The 19,630-nt window shown below is 40.3% G+C and overlaps 1 protein-coding gene across 12 annotated transcripts in view; it reads right to left on the minus strand.

Annotated features, from left to right (window-relative positions):
* Window positions 1–1,415: 1,415 nt before the first annotated feature.
* The window catches only part of CAMK2D (calcium/calmodulin dependent protein kinase II delta), a 265,790-nt gene continuing 247,575 nt past the window's right edge, over window positions 1,416–19,630 (minus strand). For all 12 annotated transcript variants that reach the window (XM_075860580.1, XM_075860576.1, XM_075860572.1 and 9 more), the window contains 5 exons: window positions 18,089–18,137; window positions 5,456–5,531; window positions 4,620–4,714; window positions 3,471–3,696; window positions 1,416–2,964 (listed from right to left, as the gene is read on the minus strand). In XM_075860580.1, the coding sequence (XP_075716695.1) occupies window positions 2,961–2,964; window positions 3,471–3,696; window positions 4,620–4,714; window positions 5,456–5,531; window positions 18,089–18,137 (450 nt within the window). In that variant the 3' untranslated portion in view covers window positions 1,416–2,960. The remainder of the gene's footprint in view (window positions 2,965–3,470; window positions 3,697–4,619; window positions 4,715–5,455; window positions 5,532–18,088; window positions 18,138–19,630) is intronic.

The raw sequence follows: 19,630 nt of genomic DNA on the forward strand, positions 1-19,630 counted from the left end.
CGATCTTATCAGCTTTTGGACACTGCACAATTTCTGTCGCTATATTCTGAGAGGCAGAACTTTTTTTTATTTTTTCTCCACCGGAGCCATGCGAGGGCTTAATCGTTGCGGAACAGTCTGTAGTTTTCATTGGTACCATTTTAGGGTACATGTTTTTTTTTTTTATCCCTTATTATTCGATTTTTTTTGGCCAACAAAGTGCCAAAAAAACAAATTCTGACAATGTTTTTTGTCTTTTTTTTTTTTTTACAGTGTTCACCGTGCGCTATAAATTACATTTTACTTTATTCTGCGGGTAGGTATGATTACGGCGATAAAATATGTATATAGTTTTTTTATGTTTTGTGGTGTTTGCACAATAAAATCCCTTTGATAAAATTATTTATTTTTTGTGTCACCATATTCTGAGAGCCAGAACTTTTTTATTTTTCAGTCAAAAAAGCTGTGTAAGGGCTTGTTTTTTGCGGAACGGGTTGTAGTTTTTATTGGTACATGCGACTTTTTGATAACTTTTTATTCTATATTTTGGGAGGGTTGATGACCAAAAAATAGTGATTCGAACATGGTTTTTTAATTATTTTTTTTGCAGTGTTCTCCGTGCGGGAAAAATAATATTATAGTTTGAGTCGTTACGAACCCGGTGATACCAAATATGTGTACTTATTTTTTTTAACATTTTCTTTTTTTTCCTATAATAAAAGACTTATTATAGGAAAAATAGCATTTTTGTTTTTGTAACTTAGAACTTGGTTTTACTCTTTTATAAAACATTTTTATTACTTTTTTTTTTTTTAAACTTTTTACTTGAAGACCTGCAGCACTGATCGCTGCTATAATACATTACACTACCTAGGTAGTGTAATGTATTATAAATGGTCAGTGTGACGCTGAGAGTCACACTGGCAGGAAGCTTATGAGGACCGACCTCCGGATGGTTCTCATAGGCTGCCGTGCATGGCAGACCCGGGGGCTGTTGTATGGCCTCCGGTTTTACCTTATAACCGATTGCAGCACCCGCAATCGGTCCTCTGGAAAGTTTGTTGTAGCAACAAACTTTCCAGTTTGTTATAGTCACAAACTTTCCAGTTCATTGCTACAACAAACTTTCCCTGCGATCACATGACCGGGACCTGAACCAATTAGGCCCCGATCATGTCTCCGGGACCAGAGGCAGGGGATAACAGCGCGATCCGGGTGTCAGCGCTAGTCTGAGACACCCGGATCGCGCTTTTAACACCCACCGTGAATTCACGTTGGCGCTGCACAGACGTGAATTTACTGTGGGCGGTCGGGAAGCGGTTAATATCACATTTTTCTTATGTGCCTACTGTTTATATGTGAAAAATATAGTTCAATCGTCAGTGATAATAAAACCTATATGACATGTAAAAGTTGATAAACTACAAACACGACAATTGCAACAGAAAACACAATTTTATTGTAATTTCAATTACATCAGTTATTTTATGGCAAGAAATATATACATGGTGTTTAATGGTACAGTATATTGCAACATTACAAAAGATGATAAAATAAAACCACCATAGTGCAACCTATTCTCACATGGTTTTGTGGAAGACAGGGTTAATCTACAGTACTATATCTGCATTCCATGCTATATATAAATGAAGAGTAAAAATTACAACGTTACATCATACACTATATCTAGATGCTGACAGTGGAACCACTTTTAGACTAAAGATGTACAGAAAAAAAAAGTCATTTCTTTTCACAGAATTGAATTGGCAGGTTTAAATGGCTCAACAATTTTGATTACATATGGTAGAAAATGAAATGCTCATAGGCATATTAGCATTACATCCAATATATTCAACAACATTAACAATTTAAATAGGTTTTTATTATGATTTTCACAAAAGTGGAATAATACAAATTCAAAAGATTCATCTGTGTGGCAAATAAAGGAAAATAAAATAAAAAAATGTCCCATCATGCACACGTGGGAGAGAAACCGAGCAATGGACTCTAACATTCAGATGTATGTAGCAGGATGTAAATAACTACACGACTACGAAACATAAACCATACATAGGGCATATTTAATTAAACTGCTATAGAAAAATGTCATCGTCATCCTACAATATCATTCATAAAGCTAACATAATATGCATTGCGACAAAACATTGGATAAGTATAAAGATCTAGGTAATTACTATGATAATTCTTTATCTTCTTACGTACAGTAGATTGCGTGCTATTTTGTATAACCTAACTATTAGAATGCACATTCCTTACAACATACAATATCGAAACCAAACTGTAATTCGGGACTATAACACAAAAATACATATTTTGTCTAAGGACTAAATTACCCTGATTGCAAAATTTTGCTTGGTCTGTTATCAAAAACCATCCATCACCCGTTCATAGTTATCTATATACTGTATAATAATTAGACAAATCCTTGGTATATATATATTTATGTATATATAAAAATGCGCAATAGATACCGATACTAGAAATTCGAACTTGCTGAACATAATGCAGTAGTTACAATTTTCAGCATTTACGGCATATTTCTGCATTTGCCAATTACAAAGCACTTTAAGTGTTCCAAGTGAATTACCTGTAATAGGATAAATGTGGTGGGACTTACTGCGTAGTCATCTACTAATAATCTAACGTGATCTAATTAAACAAAAGAGTAAAAATGTATCGACTTTAATCAGAACAGCTGAATAGTTGGCAAAGTCAAATATATCAAAACAAAGGGATAGTCATGTTTTCAGTGTAAGCAAGAATCATCCATTGTTGGGATCTTAGTAAGGTGTGGCAGAGATGAAAATATCAAAAATACAACACACAAAAGCATTACACATGGAGACATTCTGTGCTCAAATAAACACTTGTGATTAGGACACAAAGGAAGGATGCAGTTGGTCTAAGATACCATCCAGTTGTCTTGAGTGTTTACAATAAAAGGCTTGCAAGGCTTAGAATTAGCTACAAGGAAAAGAGATAGACACTGGAGTAAGTATCGGAGAAGAGAAGCCTGACCAGATGTAAAATATATATATAGGTTACATTTTGGTTCATAAACCTCGACTGCATTTAACAATTATTTCTCAATAATAGTACATGGATAAGGTTAAACCTTCATCAAGGCACCATGTCATAAAAACGCAAGATATCACACTATAAAATATGAACCACGTTTATGAAAGTGCCCCTAGTTTGTCTTGTATATTGGAAAATAAACCATAAAGCACTAGCACCATTGCAGGAGACAGACTTTGAAATGGACGGGGTAAATGTAGAATTAGGTCATTTTTAGAAGGAACATGCTACAGGTAAAAAAATAAAAATAACTAATAGCACTATCACCTGTCATTGTATCTAACTGTAATCTACTACAGGTTATGCACCACTGACCTATACCATGCTCAATTTCGTCAGAATAATATGTCTTGCTGTCTCAAGGACATCGAATGCAATCAGCTGGTCCTTACTTGGGTATTGTTGGTGACCCAGAGCGGTGGAAATGTACATTCTGCCATTTTCCATCACGTCGGTGCCACACACGAGTTTCTTCAGACTGCATGGTCTTTGGCAGCCCTGTGTTATCCATATACTGGGTGAGTCGAATGTAGGCAATGCAGGCAGCATCTTCCCCAATCAAATGAACATGAGGGTTCAAGATAATAGTGTGAATTGGCTTGTTGCTCTTGGATAAAGCTAAGAATAAAAAAATAAAGGCATTACAACAAACAAAGGTTCAGCTTCCTAAATGCGTAGTACAAATACTCTATGATATTTAAACTCTTATTGTTCATCAACCTTGGATGAATAAGATCTAGGCAGAAAGAATTCCTATGCAATGAATATCATACGAGTGTCTAGCAGGGTGTTATTAGGGACAAGTATTTCAATGGCAAGGCAGGACAAGAGTTTGACCAGTCAGAATATCTTCAGCCTTATGCACATGACCGCATTGGTTTTGTGATCGGAAAAAACACGGGTTTGTTGTGGTCCACCGGATCACAAAGAACCCTTGTTGTGCATCCGTGTGTCATGAGGACTCACAGATACACAACAATTCACAAGTATTGGTACAGTAAATCCGCATACCCGGACCCTAAAACGACATGTCCTGAGTTTTTGCGGTCCGTATTTGTGGTCCCCGCACCGATCCATGTAAAGCACGGTCGTGTGCATCGGGCCATAGAAAAAAAATGAGTCCGCAATAATGCAGATAAATTGGGCTGCAAAAGCACAGTCATGTGCATGAGGCCTTCAGCTATATGTGCATTTTGTGTAAAGGAACAGCAACGTACAAACATATAACAATCTTAAAATAGTTATATAAAGAGTGAAGATAAAGGGGAACCAAACTCTACGACCTTAAATCATTTAAAATGAAAAATGAAGAAACGTTGCTGTCTGCAGGTTAGCAAAATGCAGGGAACAGATGGAAGAAGTATGGCTGAAGTATCAGACTAGACAGAGTTTATTGGTTGTCTGAAACCATGGAGACACATCGGTCTGCAGAGCAGATAGATATTACATATATTAAGTATTGTGTCTACAAGTGGATGCAATGAGTGCAATATAAAAATACATCTAAATGTAGAAACCACTATAAGAGAAATAGCACACACCATTTTCAAAGTAAAATCGATGAAAATCCATGCCTTCCACAAGGTTTCCCAGAGCTTCAGGCTCAAATGAGGTAAGGCCAGGATCACAAATCTTTCTGTAAATAAAATAATAATTTTAGTTGAAATATTTCATAAATGCTCCAGACACTACTATTTTACACATCTTTATAACCAATACCACATTATTGTATCATCCATCATCTAATGGTATTTATTTGTGAAAGTTACGCTATATTCTGCCCTTCAGCTTTTAAGAAATGCAAGTTTTGCTGTGAATTTTTTTGCTATAGTGGTCTATCTTTTCTATAGCCATATGAAATACCCCCCTGACCTGTGTTGTATGTTGGACCAACAAAGATAAACCTGTCCCCATAATATGCTGCCCTTAAACAGGGCGGACTAGACTGGTGACAGATCCACTTTAGAAGACCGAATCCGGTTGTTCAAAATCCTGCCGCTGAAGGAATAATGAGCACTTCAGACTTCAGGCTGACAGCAGTCTTTTTTTTTTCTGGCAGCACTATATACTCTGTCCAAAAATGTTCCTGGCGATTTTGAGATCATTATTTCAAGGTGTGTATTCATTTATCATCCCACAGATCCAACAATATCAGTCCGTTTAGAATTATTCATCTGTGAAGTTGTCCTGTATTTGAGCACTGCAAGTCGCTCTCCAATCATTGATGCTCGAATATGAAAATGTCACAATTCCACTGACCCCACATCAAAACCAGCAGAGGAAAACAGATATTCAAAAACTCTTGCATGCATCTTCCACAATGGTCAAATACATACAAGCAGACTAGGAAATAAAACATTATTCTAGCAACACTCACGTATAGGCTTCAAAGTCTCCATTATTAATCGCTTCAATAAGCTGTTCTGTCACTTTGATGATTTCCTGCTTGCGAGCTAAACAAAAAACAGGTTTCAATTGAAAGACACAAAAATCTGATATTGCATCACACGTCCATTATGCTACAACCGCGCTGCGTCACAGTACTTACATCACATGCCCTGGTTTATCAGCGAAAACAGCAGGGTGGCTCAGTAGCTGGAACTTGTGCACTTCAAGTCTACACAATTCACATCTGACCAGGGGCATTGAGTTTGTACATTATGATCTCCCATTTTTGCATGGTTTTCCTCCGACTACTCTTACACTGGCTTCCTAGGAGATTGGGATGTGTGTACACTCTATATACAGCACTGGAAATGTATAATTATCATGCGCATACGCACAATGCCGTTCTTTAAAAAAGTATTTGTTCCCTGCAGGTGCCTCCTAATGTTGCTTATTTGTAAGACTGAATGCTTTATGATATTTGTATTGTTAGCCAAAAGTGACTTGTGTAAACGCATATTAAAGTGTTTGAATGATTATTGCATTAAAGTAAAATGTGACTCCCTTAAATGGGTTTTCCAAGATATATTTAGTCATTAATAATAAGGTTTTTCAACTTTATATTTTTTTATGCAAAAAATCCTCCTCCTTTTAGAACCAACTGAACTGAGTGCCGCTGCATGTAAACTTTGCTGTAGTGCTGAAGTCTATACACGTCCCCTCCCCCCTCACCATCTGTGCAACATATGGGACACCCTGTAGGCTCTCTTAAATACGTGTCACACGGAGAAGTTTTGGCGATTTTCTTTTAAACACAAATGCCCTCCTATTCTTCATGATTAAAAAAAAATAAAAAATAATATCCTGGAAAACCCCTTTAAATGTAATAACTGGTTGGACCATCTTACCATCAATAACATCACTGTTTTAGAATTTCAGCCCGTTATTCTTCTTTAATGCAGACACATTAATAGGATTCATGGATGAACCACTCATTTCACATAAAACTACTTAGAATAGAGGTAACACTTCCCATTAATGGCCTACCAAAATTACTGCAAGGGCATATGGACAACTTATCCAGAAATTCATAAATCTAGATCCTAGTTGTTCAAGACTACACAATATGAAAGACTGGGAAAATATAGGATTCATGAGAAAGTATGAGGGACAGAAACCACAGCTGTCAAATATGGTTGTATAACTTCCCATGGATTTTATTGAACGGTCCATTAGTTCTGCACTGAACATCCAGTCATTGTGTATATCTCAATGACATAGGAGAAACAAAATGGATGCTTTGACCTGGAGTAGTCAAAGTTAGGACTTGAAGCCAATAGTGATGCTGTGGCAGAATACACAAAAATCTAACAATAATGCTAAATTAAAAATGTTCTGCCAAAAAAATAATATATATTGATATATACAGGATACGCCATTAATGTCTGATAAAGAGGGTCCAACCACTGGGATCGCACCAATGCCTCAAATAAAGGGGCAAGAGAATTGGGGTTGTTGTAGTTCAACTGGGGCAGCTGAACTTTAACGTTACCTACAGCTGTTGCTTCTATGTTCTAGGCTTTTTAATATGCCAGCAATGTCTGTTGTGGGAAAACTTCTTTAAGATTAAAGGGGTAGTTACTTTTCACCTGGGTGATATGGGTGTTCGATAAATCTGTTCTGTAAAATAAATACTATAGCAATCTCAAAACAGTTATAGGTTTAGTGTCTTTAAATATAATGTAGTGATAGGGAACCTAAGTACATTGAGGGTTACAGAAAAGGAAAAACTGGAAATAAAGGTTAATACATTTTTGATAATATGCATTTGATGTATGGCCATAGATTGGTGTCCTCATATATATTTTGATATATATATTATAGCGTGCAGCAATTCCTCTCCATCAGATAACCATTAACCAAGTTTTTAATTTAATTATTATTGGTGGCTTCTTAATTTATAACGCAATCTTATTTAAATTATGGAAATATCTATTTGATCGTCTTGAGCCGTTATCTGTATCCCTGAAATACATAAAAGGACTAAGCATATAACTTTTCCTAGATAATACTATATTTACCTATACCAAAGACATATCCTAATTCTAGGATTATCTGACAAATCTGCAATCTACATTAAAGTGAACCCGTTACCAGCATTTCACCTATTAAACCAGCAATACCTGGTGGAAGTGGGTGAAAAATCTTTTTTATGTAACCTAGAATTGTCTTCTAAGTAGCTCTGTACCTTCAATATTCCATATTTTTGTGTTCCTGCATCGTATGCAAATGAGCGTAATAGTCATATCTTCTTTTGAAGAGTCATATCCTCATTCCTCAAGCCTTTTCAAGTTAACCCCGCCTCCTTACTTTTGATTGACAGCTCCTGGTCTCCCCACAGCACACAGGAAACCCGGCGCTTGCGCACAATGGGACACCATAGCGACGCATTTGCAGTAACTAGATTTGAGACCCGGAAAAAGCAGGGAAGGGTATCAGACCATACATGACTATCTCAGATGAGATTTGGGCATTCAGGGTGGGCCAGGTTTCGGCAGGGGTCAGGCATAAGAAGAGGAACGAACGATACTGCTGGATTATTACCATAAAAGGTGCAAAATGTTTGCAGACCGTTATTTACAGTCGGAGGAGTTTAGGAGAGGGGATAAGAGCAATGAACTTCTGACAGCAGCAGCCAGTGAGGGGTGAGTAGAGTTCAATAGGTGAAATGCTGGTGTTGCTTTAAAGTTTGATTACATTATGGTCTTTCTAATGAATCTAACCTATTTTAGTAGGCCTAAAACGCTTCTGCAAAAGGGCTTAAAGCCCCATATAAGAACAAAGTTCAATGGGAATGACAAAGGTAAATGACAGCGGAGAGGACACAAAATAAATAAATACATCTTCCAAAAATAAAAAATAATACTATTACTAACAGGTGCAAACAATAAGATCAGATGATTAATACATGGTCACCACCTTGCTAAAATGTCTGTCTTCCATAAATGACACCTGACCAACATCATGGATAGCCATAGATACAAAACTAGCCATTGAAGTCTGCTATCTGCCTCAGGGTTATTAGTTCTATGTAGCATATAGTTTAGATAAAATGAAACACCTTTATTCAGAAAGCTGTTGTCACTTATCAATGGTTAATATTGATCAAATTCAACACTTCCATGTTGGAAACATGCCAAAATTCTCCAGCAATGTCAATGAAGTAGCTAAAAATGTGTGAATGTCAAAAGTGGAAGCAAAGATACTATACACAAACTGCATATTTACTTCTAAAACCAAAAGTGTGTAAATACACAGTTTTAGCAAATGTATATAAGACCTGTATTCGTTTCCGGTTCATAGATTTTTGCCTTACCCCAAAAAATACAACTAAAAAACCACAACAAAAACAACATACCTACCAGAAACTTTTTAAAGGAAGGCTGGAAAAAGTGTAATATTAACATGTATAATTTAACAGAAAAAAATAGTAGATCCTTGGACTAAACTTCCTAGTTGATGTAGTGAAAAATGAACAGTAAGTGATTTTATGCTTGCTTGGGATTGATACAAAACTAACCTGTCATAACTGACAAAACTGATGACTGAGCCGATTAAAAATTCAATAAAACCACAAAAATAATAATACTACGAAATACAGTTAGGTCCAGAATTATTTGGACAGTGACACAATCTTCATAATTTGGGATCTGCATGCCACCACATTGGATTTGAAATGAAACAACTGAGATACAATTGAAGTGTAGACTTTCAGTTTTAATTCAAGGGGTTGAACAAATATATCCTGTGAAATGTTTAGGAATTGCAACCATTTTTCTACACAGCCGCCTCATTTCAGGGGCTCTATAGTAATTGGACAAATTAACATTACCATAAATAAAATGTTGTTTTTTTTTAAAATAATTTGTAGAGAATCCTTTGCAGGCAATGACTGTCTGAAGTCTGGAACCCATGGCCATCACCAAACGCTGGGTTTCCTCCTTTGTGATGCTTTGCTAGGCCTTTACTGCAGCGGTCTTCAGTTGTTGCTTGTTTGTGGGTCTTTCTGCCTTAAGTTTTGTCTTAAGCAAGTGAAATGCATGCTCGATCGGGTTGAGATCTGGTGATTGACTTGGCCATTGCAGAATATTCCACTTTTTTGCTGTAAAAAACTCCTGGGTTGCTTTCGCAGTATGTTTTGGGTAATTGTCCATCTGTACTGTGAAGCGACGTCCAATCAACCTTGCTACATGTGGTTGAATCTGAGCAGAAAGTATATCACTGAACACTTCAGAATTCATCCGGCTGCTTCGGTCTTCAGTCACATCATCAATAAACACTAGTGACCCAGTGCCTTTGGCAGCCATGCATGCCCATGCCATCACACTGCCTCCACCATGTTTTACAGAGGATGTGGTGTGCTTTGGATCATGAGCCGTTCCAAGGCTTCTCCATACTTTCTTCTCCCATCATTCTGGTACAGGTTGATCTTAGTCTCATCTGTCCAAAGAATGCTGGTCCAGAACTGGGCTGGCTTATTTAAATGTTGTTTGGCAAAGTCTAATCTGGCCTTTCTATTTTTGAGGCTGATTAATGGTTTGCACCTTGTGGTGAACCCTATGTATTTGCTCTCATGAAGTCTTCTCTTTATGGTAGACTTAGATACTGATGGACCTACTTCCAGGAGAGCGTTCTCCACTTGGGTAGATGTTGTGAAGGGATTTTTCTTCACCATGGAAAGGATTCTGCGATCATCCACCACTGTTGTCTTCCGTGGACGTCCAGGTCTTTTTTTTTCAAGAATGTACTAAACTGTTGATTTAGCCACTCCTAACACTTGTGCTATCTCTCTGATGGATTTCTTCATTTTTTTCAGCCTAATGATGGTCTGTTTCACTTGCATTGCGAGCTCCTTTGACCTCATATTGTGGGTTCACAGCAACAGCCTCCAAATGCAAATGCCACACCTGGAATCAACTCCAGACCTTTTACCTGCTTAATTGATGATGGATTAACGAGGGAATAGCCCATGCAGCCCATTAAATAGCTTTTGAGATAATTGTCTAATTACATTTGGTCCCTTGAAAAAGAGGCAGCTACATATTAAAGAGCTGTAATTCCTAAACCCTTCCTCAAATTAGGATGTGAATATCCTAAATTTAAAGCTGAGAGTTTGCACTTTAAACCCATATGGATTATATAACTGTATATTCAATATGTTTTGGTAAACCGCTAAAATGCCAAAATTTGAGTCACTGTCAAAATAATTCTGGAACTAACTAGATTAATGGAAAATGACAAACTACAATGACCTTTGGGTCTTAAGCTGTGTCCTATTGTATATTCCATCTTAACTGACAACATCTAATGATGTATAGCAGAATTAAAATGAAACAAAAAAAAACAAAAACTGTGTTTATGGTTTAAAAGCTATAATATCTAGGATACTTTTTACACACAAACGTGGACATTAATGAAAAAACAACTAAACAGTACAGTAATATAACAAGAATAAAGAAATATTCTACCAAACAACTATAGGCTAATGTAATGCTTCTGTTCGACAAATCTAGAGTGTCTAGTAAGAAAATAAGCTAACATATGTAGTATTTGACACTTCCTGGTTGTTTTCCTGTGACTGTACATGTTTCTACGTAGTTCCTATCTATTAATGCTCCCCATAATGTTTCCTACACTTACACTGAGCAAATGAAGGATTGGAGTGAGAAGGATCGGATCCACTCGAATGACTCTTTGAGTTTGTGTTTTCTGTGCACTTGGCTGTGGAATTCATGGAAAGAAACACAACATATGAACAAATGAAAGTGAAGATGTATAGTGACACCAGAATCTTCAGCAGGTACTGGCAACAGGTGCGACCACTGGGACATTCTATGGATGGCGGCCAGCAAGATGATGAGGAAGAGGGAACAGAAGACAGGGTAGGAGGAGCAGCAGCAGGAAGACTGATGAGCTGTAAAGAAGCTCCTCGTGCTACCCTCCACTGTGAAGACTGTACTTTGAGCATGCAAGAATAAAGAAAACAAAAAAGAAATAATATAAAGTGCAACACAAAAAAGGTATGAAACAACATAAGCAGAAAATAGGATATACACACAAAATCTGTACAAATCCCTCAGCTTTCTCCAATGAATGTTTCCCCAAATCCCTCAGCTTTCTCCAATGAATGTTTCCCCACAATCCAGTCAACAGTTAAACAAATTAAATAAAAATAAATAATAACGCATGTTCTATTTAGGCGCTGTTCACTATTTATTTGTAACGGAAACCACGACATATAGGTGGTTCTGTCACATGACTGCTACTGACTGCGTCCGAATGACCCCATTGACTTACAATGGGGTTTGAGTAAAGAAGTATTCGGCACACAGATTGGAGATTAAATATTCTTTGTTTTTATTTTATGCCAGTAGCTAAGTGTAACGTTTGAGTCAAATTGACCTTCATCAGGCACTGGGCCGTGCTGGGGACTGTTGTGTAGTTCCTTTTGGCGCTATAAATGAATGGTGGCTGGCTGTGTGGTGCTAACTACAAGGGGGGCTGTGTGTGATGCTATCTACGGGGGGGCTCTGTGTAAGACTATCTACGGGGGGGCTCGGTGTAAGACTATCTACGGGGGGCTCTGTGTCGCTATCTACAGGGGGCGCTCTGTGTCGCTATCTACAGGGGGCGCTCTGTGGCGCTATCTACAGGAGGGGTGCTCTGTGGCGCTATCTACAGGGGGGTTGCTCTGTGGTGCTATCTACAGGGCAGCACTCTCGATAGGGGGGGCGCTCTGTGGCGCTATCGATGGGCGCTCTGTGGCGCTATTGATAGGGGGTGCTCGGGGCGCTACCTATTGGGGGCTGTGTGTGGCGCTATCTATAGCTGGGCTGTGTGTGATGCTATCTATAGGGGGCTGTGTGTGATGCGATCTACAGGGTGTGTGTGTGTTGCTATATACAGTGGGGCTGTGTGGCGCTATCTACAGGGGGGTGCTCTGTGGCGCTATCTACAGGGGGGTTCTCTGTGGCGCTATCTACAGGGCGGCACTCTCGATAGGGGGGGCGCTCTGTGGCGCTACCTATTGGGGGGCTGTGTGTGGCGCTACCTATTGGGGGGCTGTGTGTTGCTATATACAGTGGGGCTGTGTGTCGCTATCTACAAGGGGGGGGGGCTGTGTGTGGTGCTATCTACAGGGTGTGTGTGTGTGTGTGTGTGTGTGTGTGTGGTGCTATCTACAGAGGGGTGTGTTTGTGTGTAGTGCTATCCACAGGGGTATGTGTGTGTAGTGCTATCCACAGGGGTATGTGTGTGTAGTGCTATCTACAGGGTGTGTGTGTAATGCTATCTACTGGGAGTGTATGTGGTCCTATCTAAAGGAGTGTGTGTGTGGTGCTATCTAAATGGGGGTGTGTGTGGTGCTATCTAAAGAGGGGTGTGTGTGTGGTGCTATCTAAAGGGGGGGTGTGATGCTATCTACAGGGGCTGTATGTGGCGCTATCTACAGGGGCACTGTGTATGTTGTGCTTTACTTTACAGTGTTTGACACCATTATCTGCAGGGGCACAGTGTTTGGTACTATTTTATTCAGGGGCGCAGCGTATGGTGCTATTACATTTAGGGACAGAATGTGTGGCACCATGAGAATGTTATCTTCATTTATAGGTGTGGAGATGTTGGAAAAGTGAGGAGCTGAAAACATCGGAGTGGTAAATTCTGCAGAAATGGGTCATGGCCGGGAGAAGTCATCATGAGGTCTGGACCGGATGGAGAAGAAACGGAGGAAGAAAAAGTACTAGAATCTGATAAGAAGTCACCTGTGAGTCACTGGATTTATAGTGAATCTGTCACCTCCCCTGACACGTTTATTATAGGAAATCCTTGTATATTAGAAAAAGTATTTGTGTAGCCCAGGACTGATAGACAAATGAGTGTTACCATTCCGCTTGTCAGAAGGATAGGTCCCTGTACAGTGTAATACGGTCAGCGATGGTTGGAGACTGTCAGTATGTGGGGACACAGCCCTTTGACAAGGGGAATCATAATACCCATTTGTTAATGCTTGCAAAAAAAAAGGTAGCGTTAAGAAAAGTTACGGAGCGGCAGGGCGGCGGTAGAGAAGGGGAGCCCAAGTTTGGGTAACAGCCCAGGGCCTATGGTCTACTTAATCCGCAACTGCACGGTTGCTCATACAAAACAAATGGGGAACATGTAAGCCTATGTTCACATGGCATATGTTCAGGCTGAAAAATAAAAGGCTGATTTAAAAAGAAAACCGCCTCGAATTCGGGCGTTTTTGGCGATAATTTTAGACGTTTTTTGGCATATATTCAGGCGTATTTTTAAAGTGTTTTTTAAGTGTCAATGGGAAAAATCAGCTTGTAAAACGCTTCAAGATGTAATATGTCCCTTCTATTTTACAAAGCATCTTTTTACGAGGCTTTTTTAAATTCAGCAGTGTATAAATACGCTCATATGATCTACAAAGTACATTTCCTATTGAAATCAATAGGAAGCGGTTTGCAGGAATATTTCCAGTGTATTCTGTCACACAATTCCAATGTTTAACGCTCCAAAATAAGTCTAAAAATATGTAGTCAACATGGCCTTATACTTTATTTCAGCCACAAATTCCCCTGGTGCCATCAATGACAGAAGTCGGACACACAGCAATCCGCTGATCTTCATTTAAAAAAGGCATTAAAGGGAACCGGTCATCCGTTTGACGACCCTTAACCACTATATATGAGCTAGAGAGACATTTCAGAACATATCCATGTACAGCCGCACTAATAAAGCATACCTTAAAAAATACATTTTCAATCAAATTACTCTAGAAGTAACCACTGGGCGTTTCTTCAACAGACAATTGTCCTGTGATCTTAGCAGCAACCCCTCCCATCTAGGCTTGTTTGACTTCCCTTTGCAGGGAACAGTGGATGACGCCAGAGCCATTAGAGATATCAATCAATCCTAGATGGAGGGGTTCACGCTGAGATCACAAGACATTTGCCCGCTAAAGAAAACGCCCAGCGGAGAGTGATTTGCATACGACGCAAGTATTAAAGCTTCTTTTTCGAAAGGTATGCTTTGTTACTGCTGCTATACATATATATGTTCTAAAATGTCTCTCGAATAGCGGTTATAGTGGTTAGGGTTGTCAAAGGTTCCCTTTAAGGTGTTATTATGAACTTTAAGTCTATTATTGACATCCTGTTAACACATTACAGGTCCCCAGCTTCTTGAGCATGGGGCCCCATATTAGATCCATGTACTGTAGTAGGCATATAGATGAGGGTTGTTTAAGCAGACAACCACTAACTTCAAAATATAACACCATGCTAAAGATAATGAAAGTCTTTCTAGCATTGAATAGATTTTTGGTCCATTTTCATACGAACAAAAACAATTAATATATACACAATAGCATAGCAAGATTTCTTTTGTTGTTCTTTTTGTATTTGCCACAAAACCTGTAGCAACTCAGTGCAACGTAATCACTTTGTTTTCTTGCTAATGACAGTCACCAATTCCCTTTTGCAATTGGAACTGTCATCACAAATAAAACACATCATTAAAATTTAAACATCATTAATGCGTAAAATTCAGAAAATCGTTCGGTAAAAAGCCTAGTTTTCCATTAATTTCCCAGTCAATTTATGCATTCATGATCCTTTTCTTTATCTATTGGCAACCCTCAAAAAGTGGAATCCCCTGAAGAGAACACTTTAAAAAGGTAATTGAGCTGGCTTTCTAGAAGATAAAAAAAATTATGATATTTATTCGGTCTGAGACAACTCTTTATGTTGGTCTTAAAACATTATAGAAAATGTGACCACGTCATTTGCTTTCCTATAGCCTTGAAAATACCGTTCATGAGCAGCAAAACATACGAACATATATATATTAGTTGGCAGTGTACATGAAGCATCAATTTATAATTTGTCTCTACTTTTAATGTAAATACATTAATTAGGCATAAAGACGAATTTGTAGAAATATCGAGAGCTATATCAGCACCGAAAACATTTAAAGGAATCATGGAAATGGCAGATGATCTCACAGGGAAAACTATTTATACGTAGGATACACGGATTTATCCATTATTCACAGTTCATTTTTGAGTGGTGTTTAATGTACAAAAATGAAATAAAATATTAGAAAAAACTATGAAATAATGTAAATATATACAGTAAGAAAGGCAAGTCATGAGGATTCCTGTGCAGGCACAGTACAATAGAGGAATAGCACCTCTATAGACATGAGGCCACGCATAATAATAGGGTTCATTTGTGAAAAAACTGAATATATCTATGGGTGAGGTCCCCAGTCCCAACACACTAAGAAACTTACAAAACATTCAGATCTGGGCACATCTGATCGGTAAAATAAAACTTTTGTATTGGAGTATTAACATAAACGTCACAGTTCTTACTTGAGCTGAAGTTCTAGTTAAGTCAAATAGGTGGGGCAATAAAAGGGAAATCTTTCCTTTCATCAAACTATCGTTATGGGGCAGCTGGTTCTCAAAGAAGGAGCTTCTCCATTTCACTGCTCCAAAAATATTAGCAGAAACTAGGAAGTGCCGTGCCTGGTGACCGTTTCACTTTCGTATTAACCATATATAATGGCCTTTTCCTTCATAAAACAGACTCTAGATCAGGGGTCTCAAGCACGCGGCCCCTGGGGCTGTCATCTGCGGCCCGCGGGACACAAAGCCGCTAGTATAGGCTCTGCTCCGAGACTCTGGAATTCCCTGACATCGCTGTCCACATATGAACAGCGATGTCTGGGGCTTCCCCAGAGCCGGAGTCCCGAGCAGAGCGCTGGTGTCGGCTCTGCTCCGGGACTCTGTGGAATTCCCTGACATCGCTGCCCATATATGGACAGCGATGTCTGGGTCTTCCCCAGAGCGGAGTCCCGGGCAGAGCGCTATTATCGGCTCTGCTCCGGGACTCTGGGGAAGCCTCTGACATCGCTGTTCATACATCGACAATGATGTCAGGGGCTTCCCCAGAGCAGGAGTCCCAGTGATGTCAGGAGCACAGCCGGAGTCCCGAGCAGAGCGCTGGTGTCGGCTCTGCTCCGGGACTCTGTGGAATTCCCTGACATCGCTGTCCACATATGAACAGCGATGTCTGGGGCTTCCCCAGAGCCGGAGTCCCGGGCAGAGCGCTAGTACAGGCTCTGCTCCGGGACTTTGTCCATATATGGGCAACGATGTCAGGGAATTCCACAGTGTGTCAGGGTCTTGCCCAGAGCGGAGCAGAGCGCTGGTGTCGGCTCTGCTCCTGGACTCTGTGGAATTCCCTGACATCGCTGCCCATATATGGACAGTGTGTCAGGGTCTTCCCCAGAGCGGAGTCCCGGGCAGAGCGCTATTATCGGCTCTGCTCCGGAACTCTGGGGAAGGCTCTGACATCGCTGTTCATACATCGACAATGATGTCAGGGGCTTCCCCAGAGCAGGAGTCCCAGTGATGTCAGGAGCACAGCTGGAGTCCCAGGAATAGCCTACTAGCGCTCTGCCTGGGACTCCAGCTCTGGGCAAGCCCCTGACATCACTGGCGCAGCCTCTACAGAGGGCACTGGGGCAGCCTCTATAGAGGGCACTGGGGCAGCCTCTACAGAGGGGGGCACTGGGGCAGCCTCTACAGAGGGGGGCACTGGGGCAGCCTCCACAGAGGGCACTGGGGCAGCCTCCACAGAGGGCACTGGGGCGTTATCTACAAGTGGGTGTGTGACAGTATCTGAAGAGGACACTGGCATTATCTAGGGGTGTGTTGCATTATCTACAGAGGGCACTGTGTTGCATTATCTACAGAGGGCACTGTGGCCTTATCTACAGAGGGCACTGTGGCCTTATCTACAGAGGGCACTGTGGCCTTATCTACAGAGGGCACTGTGGCCTTATCTACAGAGGGCACTGTGGCCTTATCTAGGGGTGTGTTGCATTATCCACAGAGGGCACTGCGGCAGCATCCACAGAGGGCACTGCGGCAGCATCCACAGAGGGCACTGCGACAGCATCCACAGAGGGCACTGCGACAGCATCCACAGAGGGAACTGCGGCAGCATCCACAGAGGGAACTGCGGCAGCATCCACAGAGGGCACTGCGGCAGCATCCACAGAGGGCACTGCGGCAGCATCCACAGAGGGCACTGCGGCAGCATCCACAGAGGGCACTGCGGCAGCATCCACAGAGGGCACTGCGACAGCATCCACAGAGGGCACTGCGGCAGCATCCACAGAGGGCACTGCGGCAGCATCCATGTGTGCTAACTGAGCCGCCGGACTGCATTTAGCGACACTTAAACTGGAAAGCTGGATTGTTGAAATAAGCACGTGGAGAAATATCTCAAATTTTAAACCTAGCGCTATTATTATAGTAATGTAGTATTATTATTCTAGTAATATAGTGTTATAGTAGTCCAAATAACTAATTGATTAACAATAATTTTGTATTGTATCAAATTTGAAAGTAATGCGGCCCGTCAACTTCCCATTTTTTCTATATGCGGCCCACTTACCCGGCCGAGTTTGAGACCCCTGCTCTAGATGGTATCTTACATTCTTTTTCCCATTCATCTTGTCGAGTACATACAATCCATTCGTAGATTACCTTTTACATCCTCATCTTCAATGGTGGTGTTAGAGCTCTCTGTTGATTCCTGTAAAGAAGCAAACAAACCGTAAGAACAGAACTCCTATATGAAGAAGAAGACAGCTGTGCCTCTAGGTTATGTGCTCTAGAAATGAAAAAAAAAGGCTTTATGTATCGCTACAAGGCTCTTTACAGCAAACTCAAATACAGAAGATTTCTTATTTTAACCATTTCACTTCCAGAGTACAGATTCTTAAAGAAGCTCTGCCCAGCAATCACAGATTGACGCCAGCAACAATGACTCATCTGCTGAAACACAGAACCCAGACTATGATGTTTTATAATGACAACATTTACCCGCAACATTGCAAAAGCAATGAAGAAAACTCAGCAACATAACACAAAACACAATGTTAAGAATAAATACAGTTACTGGATATAATATCAACTCACAGTGTACAAAACCATGTCACGAATACATGAATAGATTTCTTAACATTAAGTTTGACTTTGGAAACTACTTTGTTTATATGGTAAGTACAGTACAAGTCACCACACAAATTTTTTTTTTCGGATGACGCCTGTAACATTCTGGGCAGGTGATCTGAAACAGCCGATAACGTATGGTAAAGTAAGGCTGGGTTCACACGAGCACATTAACGTCCGTAATGGACGGACGTATTTCGGGCGGAAGTCCCGGACCGAACTCAGTGCAGGGAGCCGGGCTCCTAGCATCATAGTTATGTACGATGCTAGGAGTCCCTGCCTCTCTGCAGGACAACTGTCCCGTACTGTAATCATGTTTTCAGTACGGGACAGTAGTTCCACGGAGAGGCAGGGACTCCTAGCATCGTACATAACTATGATGCTAGGAGCCCGGCTCCCTGCACTGAGTTCGGTCCGGGACTTCCGCCCGAAATACGTCCGTCCATTATGGACGTTAATGTGGTCGTGTGAACCCAGCCTAAATCTGGTCTTCTTCTGTAGCTAGTTCACACAAAGCACAAATGTGAATAACAGTAATGGGGTACTGTGGCTGGCAATGTGATGGAGGCATTCAGGTTTTCATACATTACTGTGGACAGATTGACTATTTTACCATACCACCTGAAAATCTCCAATAGGATATATACATTAAAAGAAAAAAATGTTTGTCTTATGGTCCGGCATGTCCAATAGTATATTCTAAAAAATACAATGTTTTGGTTTACGCAAGTTCAGTAACTTTAATGCAAAATTGAACATTACACTGCCTAGGGTGCCAAGATGGGATCTTTCCTATTTTGTATTGCAGGTATTTGCAACGCAGCCATGTGATGACACTAGAATATTTAGAGCAATACAAAAGACATGCAAGTAGGTTTGTCTTTGGTGGACATAAACTAAGATTTTAAGAAATTAAATAAATTGTAATTACTAAATATTCTGTTATTAGAATCATAGGCAGTCTTTTAAAGAGCCTGCAGGTAGACATGGAAATGAATTCCTAGTGGCTTAGTTGTTCTATAATTGCATTGTTCCTGCGCCCATAAAAGAGAGTCCCTTGAACAGGAGCAAAGC

This window comes from Rhinoderma darwinii, chromosome 1 (assembly GCF_050947455.1).
Source record: "Rhinoderma darwinii isolate aRhiDar2 chromosome 1, aRhiDar2.hap1, whole genome shotgun sequence".
Lineage (NCBI taxonomy): Eukaryota > Metazoa > Chordata > Amphibia > Anura > Rhinodermatidae > Rhinoderma > Rhinoderma darwinii.